This window comes from Myotis brandtii, unplaced genomic scaffold (genome assembly GCF_000412655.1).
Source record: "Myotis brandtii unplaced genomic scaffold, ASM41265v1 scaffold517, whole genome shotgun sequence".
In the NCBI taxonomy this organism is placed as follows: domain Eukaryota; kingdom Metazoa; phylum Chordata; class Mammalia; order Chiroptera; family Vespertilionidae; genus Myotis; species Myotis brandtii.
The window spans coordinates 1,337,963-1,347,729 of NW_005369706.1; the positions used below are offsets into that span (position 1 = coordinate 1,337,963).

Here is a 9,767-nt window from a genome sequence, read left to right on the forward strand (position 1 = left end):
GCTGCCTTCGGCGGGAGGACTGCCCTGCCTTAGCTTCCCCCTGAGACCTGTTCCACTTCTGCCGCCGCTGGTGCTGGCTCCTCCTCACCTCTTCACCCATAGGCCCCATCAGATCCCCTCCTACCTCCCTTCGGCCTGGAGTCTGCTCTCTGGAGAGGGGACCGGAGGCATTCTAGAATCTGGGGTTTCTCGACGCAATACGTGCCTGCCCCTTCACCCCAACCTCAAAGGTTCTGAGACCATGGCTCCAGGCAATCTCCTGCTGCCCCTTTCTACTGTTCTGTAGGTCCAGGGGGCTTGTGGGGAGGAGTAAAGAGTTAGAACTGGCTGTGACTCTGAAATTGGGAGACAGACACATCTGGGGATGAGAGGAGAGAGAGTGTGTGTGTGTCCCCGACCATCGAAACTCTGGGGGCATGTCCCCGGCTGAAAGTCATTCCCTTTCTTAATCTGATGGAGCCAAGTGCCTGTGCCTCTACATGCCTCTGCATCCTGTCCCGTGTGGTCCCTCCGCCCCAGGTGTCCCCTCCTCTGGCCATGTTAGCATCTCATTAGGGTGAGTGGGCGGCTTCTTGTGTAGCCAGAGGGCAGGGGGCCCGGGGTGTGAACAGTCCCTCTCTTTCCACAGACGTATGTGCCCACCGTGTTTGAGAATTACACAGCCTGCTTGGAGACGGAGGAACAGAGAGTGGAGCTTAGTCTCTGGGACACCTCAGGTAAGGCTGCTGGCCCCAAAGGCCCCTTCCCACCTCCACTGGGCTGTCGCAGCTGCTGCCGTTTAGACATTGCTTTCCTCTTTGATGGGGAGAAGGAGTGTGGTGCTTGCCAGAAAATGGAAAGAAGGGGACCTGAAGATTCCTCTGCTGGGTGTAGGGAGAGGGCCTGGTCCCGAGGTGCAGGATGGAAGAACCCCAGAAGCCACTCCTTTCTCTGGGTCTAGCTTCAGCCTTCGGAGGGCTGGATGGTGAGGTGAATGAAGCCCTGAATACTTCTTGGGGGCAGTCAGTCAGCCGGGGCTTCTCCATGCTCACACCCTGCTGCCACACACACAGCCTCTCCTGCCCCAGAGCAAAGCCAAAGGAGGCAGAAGGCAGTGCGGCTGGAGGCAGTTGTGGTTGAGGCAAGGAAACAAGCCTGCTTTTGGGGAAATAGTGTTCCTTTCCTGACTCCGTGTTCTCTCCTGCATTCCATCTCTGGCCGCCGCTGGCCGCTGCCGCAGCTCAGCTCTGCTGTCATAGCGCTGCGGCTCAGGGCTGAGGTGATGCATCATCGAGGCTTCAGAGGGTGGGGAGACAGTCAATATGGGGCAGCCACATTGTGGATAGTGGCGGGAGGGGGCCATTTCCCCCCCACCGGGCCGAGGTAGAAGTGCCCTGTCTTTCTGGGATGTAGGAAGCAGTATTTTTCCAGCCTCTCCACCCTAAACCCTCAGTGCTAGGCTCCCCCTTGCATTGATTCTGACCCCCTCCCATTATCTCTTTACCCCACCCTTTTTAAATAGACTGGGTTCAGAGTCGTCATTAAGGACTAAGAGCCAGGAATAGGAGAAAGAAAATAAAATCTCCTCTCTCAAAATGCATATTGAGGCTGAGTTTAAAGAGGAACTATAGATCACTAGGGGTTTCCTGTTCCATATAATAAATATGCAGTCCTGTTCCTCCAAAGAGCTGTTGTTCCCATGATCCAATTTTGAGGTCTGAAAAGGTTTGGGGTAGGGGATGGGACAGGTATACAGAAAATGAGACTTCCCCTTGCCCCCCCTCCCCTTCCCCAAAACAAAACAAAGCAAAACAAAAATTCCTCAACCTGCTCTGCTTTCTGGGCTGCAGTTCCAGAGGCTGGGAGGCAGGGTGCTGGCTCTCCTGGCCTGTGCGGTGCTGGCTGGAGCCGGCTGGCACGCAGTTGGCTGAATGATGTATGCTTTTGCATCTGCTGTAGCCTGTCCACCTTTCGATCTTCCCCGAATCTTACTGCAGCTCATCTCTTTCCACTACCACCGCCCCAAAGCGCCACTCCCCTCTACCACCACGACTTCCTGCTGCTTCCCCCTCCTCCCACAGTCAGAATGCAGCCTTTGAATTCCAATCCAGATCCTGGAAAATCAGCAAGGTGGTCTCTGTTTCCTACATCGAATCCCCACCCCACCCTACCCCCCAGTTTCCAAAAGGATGCTGGCTATCAGTCATCCTCAAACTCCCTCTTTCAATTAGATGCACGTAAGGAAGGAGGAAGTGGCAGCCGAGTGTGGGATGGGGCTTCCCAACGTTGGGGCCTGGGTGGAACCTGTTCCCATTATTCACTTGCGGGTCTTAGGGGAGGGGGATTGCATGGAGCCAGATGGAGGCCTCCTCCCCTCCCCCTTCCCAGTGCTGCAGTGCTCCCTCTGCTCAGTGCTGCGGTGATGCGACCCCACCTCAGAGAGGGGATGGGGGCAGATTGCTGAAGGAGCCGGCAGCTACCCAACTCCCCTTTACTCTTTTTTTTTAACAACCAACCCCCTCCCCACTTGGATTCCCCCCAGTTTCCATGGTGATTGTGGTGCAGGGAGAGGGGCTGCTTGCTATTCTAAGCACGGATTGTCTGGGTTCCAAATCTGCTACTGTTCCTTCCCAGGGTGGGGTGGGGGGGCAGTCTCAGCTCCTAGCATTCTCCCATATTAGACCACCTGGGTCTGCCCTGCCTACTGCCCTCCCAGTGAAGGACCCTGGCTCTAAGTCCCCAGCTCTTGGTGCTGCTGTCTTTGGGACTGTCTCCCTGAGATCTGGGGGGACAGGGGCTGCAGCTTTCTTTTTGCCCTTTTCAGTGTAAGCCGATTTGGGTAGAGGAGGAGGAGGGCACCGAATCCCTCCCAGCCTCTTAGAGTCTGACCCCATGGCGAACAAGCAGGGCAGCTGTTATGTAACAGGCAGGTCTGTTTCTTCCTTGGGGAGAACCTTGGAGCAGAAAAGGGGGGCAGAGGCGGTGCAGCAGGCAGACTCTCAAAAAGAGGAGACCCTAAGCAAGCCCTGGTCTCTGCAGGGGTGGGAGCACCCTCCTCGGGGACTCAGAACTGGCACACCTGAGATTAAGGAGACCTAGACAGGGGCAAACCATGTTCCACCTTCCTGGTACTGTGCCCCCTTTCCCTTTTCTCATGGCTAAGGAAGATGCATTGCTTCTGGCAGGTGGTCAGGTCCCAGCTTCCATGCGGCAGCAGGTTCCCCTGGGAGATGGGTGGGGCCAACTAACCTAGGGGACCAAGAATGATCTTCCCAGGTTCTTTGGGTTTAGGCCTGTAGGGGAGGGAAACTGCCATGGCTCGTCATCAGCTCTTCTCCCCCATCACAGGATCTCCCTACTATGACAATGTCCGTCCACTCTGCTACAGCGACTCGGACGCAGTATTACTGTGCTTTGATATCAGCCGTCCGGAGACAGTGGACAGTGCACTCAAGAAGGTGAGTCTGAAACTCTACAATCTCTAGCTCAGCTTGAGAACAAAAAGGAGCATTGAGGACTTTGTCATCTAATCCCTTCTTGTGTAACAGAAAGAAACTGGGGCCAGGGGAGGAAGAAATTTCCCCAAGGCCACACCATTAGCTACATCGCTGGGACTAGAACCCAGCTCCCCTGCCCCTGCCCTATACTGCTCTGCCAGAGGACCAGCAAGGGAGGGTGGTGTTGAAAACCCAGGAAGCCAAGGATTGAGAGTCAGAGAACCTCTTGGTGATACGGTTTGAGGGTCAGGGATGAGTTTTTCTGGGGGCAGCTTCTATAGACCTTGATCCCAGGCCCACTAGAACTGGGCAAGCCAGGCAGGCCGGAACAGAGCTGCTGGTAGGAAATGCCTAGGTCTGGGTGGCAAAATCTGATCATACAGAGGAGTCCCAGGATACCTTGTGGAACTAGGCTAGTTTCCCAGAAGTCCCTGGGACTATCACTTCCCTTGGGAAGAGGCTGGTTGTCTTCCTCCTGGCTTTCTGAGTTTGTGGAGCCCTCTGACCGGATTGAGGGAGCGGATCCAGGCTCGACTGCTTGGCAGAGAGTGGGAAGAGATCTACCCTAGTTCTTTCTCTAGTGACTGGGCTGTTGAGAGAGGGGACAGGCTCTTGGGTCAGCATTCCTGTGGCCCCAGGTCCTCGCGGGCTGCAAGATGATGTCATTGTGCAGTGGCGATGCTGTGACTCAGGGGGACGGCTGGGCTGGTGATAAGCTCTCCGGTGTGTGATGGTGCCAGCTGGGCTTCTCTGGGCAGGTCAGCCCCTGACTTCCCTTCTTTGTCTGGCTCTTCAGTGGAGGACGGAAATCCTAGATTATTGTCCCAGCACCCGTGTTTTGCTTATTGGCTGCAAGACAGACCTGCGAACAGACCTGAGCACCCTGATGGAGCTGTCCCACCAGAAGCAGGCACCCATCTCATATGAGCAGGTGTGTGCGCGCCATTGTGTGTTGGGGTGGGGTGGAGAAGGCTACAGGCAAAGGACTTGAAACGTAGCCCTTGTTCAGGCTCTGTCACTACAGCGAGAGAGAAGTGGTACTTTGGGGGCCATCTATAATCGGCAGCTAATCACCTGGATAGAGGTGGTGCTCATTTACCCAGATTTGTGCTAGAGGTTGACAGGGGAGCATTCCTCTGTGTTTCTCAGATGGTTTTTGTGCACCACCTGCATTAGAATCACTAGAGGAGCTACTCATTTACCCAGATTTGTGCTAGAGGTTGACAGGGAGCATTCCTCTGTGTTTCTCAGATGGGTTTTGTGCACCACCTGCATTAGAATCACTAGAGGAGCTTATTGGAATTCCGACTCCATATGTATAGAGTCACTTTGGGAGAAAGATATGGGAATTACATTTTTAATGAGATCCTGGATAATTTCTTATGCACATAGGAGTAAAGGTTCATTTTTTAAAACTAGTGTTTCATATTAGACTTGACTGGGGAGCTCTTAAAAATACTAATGACTAGGCCCTACCCCCAGAAATTCTGATTTACTTGTTCTGGCATCAATATGGGTTTGTTTTATTTTTTTTTAATTTATTTATTGTCTAAAGTTTTACAAGTATCTGTGTCCATTGGTGATGCTAATATGCATGCATACAAGTCCTTTGCTATCAATATGGTTTTAAAAGTGTCCCAGGTGATGCTAAGGTGCTGTCAGGCTTCACCTTCAGAAAATAATTAGCAGAGGGTGATGGTGGGAGACTGGCAGTTGGGTCCCATGTGGAGCAGCCCGCGGAGTACCACTAACACAGGAGGCAGTGTTTCAGAGCCATTTGGACCACTGCATTGGTGACCTCAATCCCACCTCCCCCTGCAGGGCTGTGCAATAGCCAAGCAGCTGGGTGCGGAAATCTACCTGGAAGGCTCAGCTTTCACCTCAGAAAAGAGTATCCACAGCATCTTCCGGACGGCATCCACGGTGTGTCTGAGCAAGCCCAGCCCGATGCCCCCAAAGAGCCCCGTCCGGAGCTTCTCCAAGCGACTGCTCCACCTCCCCAGCCGTTCTGAACTCATCTCTTCTACCTTCAAGAAGGAAAAGGCCAAAAGCTGTTCCATTATGTGAAGCGGGGGTTGGAGAGGGGAGACAACCTCCCGCCCCCTCCCTCGGGTTGCAGAGGCGCGGGGAGAGGGAGGAGGAGACAATTTAGGACACTGGACAACGAGTTTTTCAGACTGCCACGGTGAGGGCTTGGAAGGAGACAAGAACGGGACAAGGAAAGAGCCAGGCCCGGCTTGAGGACCTGACACTAAGAAAGAACCATCACACCCCAAGCCAGGCACTAGGTGGTGGAGGGGGTGGCTGCCCCAGTGCCCCCCACTCCGGAGGAAGAAATGGTGTGGGGGTGTGGGGGGCCTGCTGGCCTCATGGGCTCAGGGGTCTTACAAGAGCCTCACCTTCAGCATCATGCCTCTTCCACCCAGTGTTTCCATGCAGGCCAGGGGACGGGAGGGGTCCCTGAGCCCTTCCCTTCCCCTCTGAGGAGGCCACAGAAGAGTGGAGAGTGGGGAAGCCGTGAGGCAGCTCCCTTGGGAGCTGAGCCCGGTGCTTCATGACTGAAATCAGGACAGGAGCCGGTCAGAGTCAATGAGAAGGAAACCTCATCTTTGCATAGCCCATGCCTCATGGAGAGGTGACATCATACATTCACATGCTTCTCCCCTAAGTCCCCAGGGTCCAAGGGAGAAGCCCTGGACCCCCTTCTCTTGCAGTGTGGGGGTGGTGGTGCTGCAGGGGGCAGGGCTGGGTGGGGGTCACCAGACTTTTTCTGCCCCTAGGGCAGTACAGCTGGCATTTGTTTTATAGACTCTTGTCTTTGGAATGGGGGGAGGGGGGCGTGTTTCAATCTGTTATATGTTCTGTGTTTAAAGAAGAAAACCTATTTATTAATGAAAAAATATAACACATATAAAGAAGTTGGCTCTGTTTTCTTAGTGTCTTTCTGTTTCCTTTGATCATTGATAATGAGGAAAAAGCTGCCCTGGGGCCCTTTCTGTGGGCTGCAGAGCGGCTGCCTCCGCTGTTCCCCGGCACTTCCAACAAGGATCTCCTCCCTCTACTCCCACCCCTACTCACCCCCAACCCCATCCAAGTCCTGCTAAGCCACTGAGGATCTTAGCCCAAGGGCAGGGTTTCTCAACCTTGGAACTAAAGACATTTTAGACTAGAAAAAGGATTGCTGTGAGGGTTGTCCTGTGCATTGGAGGAGGCTTAGCATCCCTGGCCTCTCTACCTGTTAGATGTCAGTAGCAGCCCCCCTCCCCAGTTGTCTACCACCAAAATGTTTCCAGATGTTGCTAAGTGTCCCCTGGGGCACACTCACTCCTGGTTGAGAACCATTGTCCCAGAGAGTGTAGAGAGCGACAGGTTTGGTGAATCCCAAGGATCCAAGCTGCTGAGATCCCAACCTGCAGGAGTTCTGGTCTCATCTGAGTTCAAAGAGGAATGATGTCTTCTGCTTTCTTGAACTCCCAATTCTATTGCCTGTTGAGGGCAGCTCAGGGGCCTTAGCTTCCCTTCTCTTCAGTGACTTATAGTTCTTTTTTCCAAGTTTCATAGTGTGTTGGAAATAGAGAGCTACTAGGTATTGAGTGTGCTCAGCACTGTGCTGATAGTTTTACCAACATCACATTTATTAACCCTACAAATGATAATAGCTAACATTTGTTAAATGTTTACTGTGGGTCAGAGATGCTTTTGAGTTCTTTATATATTATTTATTCCTATGGAGTATTATCTACTTCATTTTACAGACAAAGAAACAGGTTCAGAGAGATTAGTCAATGTGTCCAAGGTCACACAGCCAGAAAGTGGTAGAAGCTGGATGCAAACCCAGGTAACCTGGCTCCAGAACATGCACTTCTCACTGCTCAGAGGCAAGTCCTACCCTGAGGCAAGTCATTATTATAGCTATTTTATAAATAAGGAAACAGAAAAGCCAGAGATGCCACATAACTTGCACGAGATCATACTGCTTGTATGTAGTAGAATCAAGATTCAAACCAAGTCTCAGCGCTAATGATAATCCCATTGGCCCATTACTGCTAGCCATGTTGTACCTAAAAAAGGAGACTGCCTGTGGTTCTCATTAGAACATAGTCTCTTTGTCTCCATCTCCAAAGATGCATGCTTGTGAAAGAACTAACAGGTTAAAACAAACAAGTATCTTTTTTGTTGTTGATCCTCACCCAAGGATATTGTTTCCATTGATTTATAGAGAGAGTGAAAGGGAGGAAGGGAGGGAGGGGGAGAGAGAGAGAAACAACTGTGCGCATCTACTGGCTGCCTCCCCACACATGCTCTGACTGGGGCCAGGGATCAAACCTGCAACCCAGGTATGTGCCCTTGACCAGAAATCAAACCCGAGACCCTTGGGTGTGAGAGCGGACCCTCTAACCACTGAACCACACAAGCCAGGGATCAAATAAGTATCGTTTAAGCTCAATGTTTTATTTGTCTCATTCATGAGAGAAATGTGCTAGAACTATTATGAACCTGGACAACTTCATCACTTTTCTGGGTTTTAATTTACCCATTTAAAAAAATATATTTTTTTTATTGATTTCAGAGAGGAAAGGAGAGGGAGAGATAGAAACATCAATGATGAGAGAGAATCATTGATAGGCTACCTTCTGCACACCCCCTACTGGAGATCAAGCTCACAACCCTGGCAGGTGCCCTTGATTGAAATTGAATCTGGGACCCCTCAGTCCACAGGCCGACGCTCAATCCACTGAGCCAAACAGGCTAGGGCTACCCATTTTTATTTATTTTTAAAAAAATATATTTCTTTATTGATTTCAGAGAGGAAGGGAGAGGGAGAGAGAGATAGAAACATCAATGATGAGAGAGAATCATCGATCGGCTGCCTCCTGCACCCCCCCCACCGGGAATCGAGCCCACAACCCGGGCATGTGCCCTTGGCCGGAATCGAACCCAGGACCCTTCAGTCCGCAGGCTGACACTCTATCCACTGAGCCAAACCGGCTAGGGATAGAGCTACCCATTTTTAAAGATGAGGAATGGAAATCTGGAAATAGGAAAAGAGCATGGATTCTGAAGTTGAATCCTGGCTCCATTCTTTTAACTATGTGGCCTTTGAAGGCATAATTAATTTTTCTGGGCCACAATCTTATCAGTAAAATACTGTTATTAGAACTCAGGAAAATAAGTAAGGTAAGTTAAATGTCCAGCACAGAGTTGGGCACTTAGAAGATTTTCAGTAAATAATAACTGCAGCTGTTAAAGATTCATCTACAGCTTTGATCTGATTGTTAGCTGTGTTTGCATTCTGTGAGTGGAGAGCGCTCCAGTGTCCACTGGGTGAATTGCACATAATAGGCTACTTTCCCTTCAGTTCTGTCTCTGGGGTAAAAGTGGCGGCAGATCAATGGCGGCAGAACTCAGAGCAGAAGGGTACCTCTCCCAGGAGAACTTGGGCCGTTGTGCATGATGCTCGGGGCTTTAGAATTATTTGCGTCTATCCAGAGGCTCTGCTTGAGGAGAACTGAACATATATTCAGAGAGAAAAGCCAGCCCCTACAGCTATAAGGGATTGAAACAAAAAAACTGCCTGGCTGGGTGGCTTGGTTGATGTGTCATCTTGTACACCAAAAGGTTGCAGGTTCGGTCCCTGGTCAGGGTACATATTATGTTTCTATGTTCCTCTCTCTCTCTCTCTCTCTCTCTCTCCCCCCCCCTCTCTAAAATCAATAAATATATCCTCGGGTGAGGATTTTTAAAAAGCTGATGATGGGAAATGGGAAGGAAGGAGGCATTAGATACTTCCTGGTATCTACTTAAGCCCATTCTAGAAGTTGCAAGGAACTGTGAATGATAAGACCAAAGAAAAACAAAGTGAACACACAGTTTGGGGAGTGTGTGTGTGTAGGGGGAACTCAGTGGAGGACTGAAGTGGGAGAGGGGGTGGAATATGAAGAAGAAAGAAGCCAGGGTCCTATCTGGAGTGTTGAGAAAACATGTGCCACTGCCCAGAACATTGGAATCTGTTGTGTGGCCTCATTTTGAGTTGTCTCAATAAAGGAGTTATTATCGTGGATTGCTAAAACGTTCTCCTAAACCTAGGATAGTCCCAAACAATGAACAGATCCACCTTCATTGTGAAATACTCAGCTACACCTGTAACCTAACTTTTTTTTTAAAGAGGAGAATGTTGATTTATTTTATTTTTTTAAAATATATTTTATTGATTTTTTTACAGAGAGGAAGGGAGAGGGATAGAGAGTTAGAAACATCGATCAGCTGCCTCCTGCACACTCCCTACTGGGG

At 50.7% G+C, this 9,767-nt stretch overlaps 1 protein-coding gene across 1 annotated transcript in view; it reads left to right on the forward strand.

Annotated features, from left to right (window-relative positions):
* The window catches only part of RND1 (Rho family GTPase 1), a 6,995-nt gene extending 591 nt beyond the window's left edge, over positions 1-6,404 (forward strand). The window contains exons 2-5 of the mRNA XM_005877354.2: positions 629-716; positions 3,328-3,437; positions 4,273-4,407; positions 5,298-6,404. Coding sequence (XP_005877416.1) covers positions 629-716; positions 3,328-3,437; positions 4,273-4,407; positions 5,298-5,543 — 579 coding nt within the window. The 3' untranslated portion in view covers positions 5,544-6,404. The remainder of the gene's footprint in view (positions 1-628; positions 717-3,327; positions 3,438-4,272; positions 4,408-5,297) is intronic.
* Positions 6,405-9,767: the final 3,363 nt, after the last annotated feature.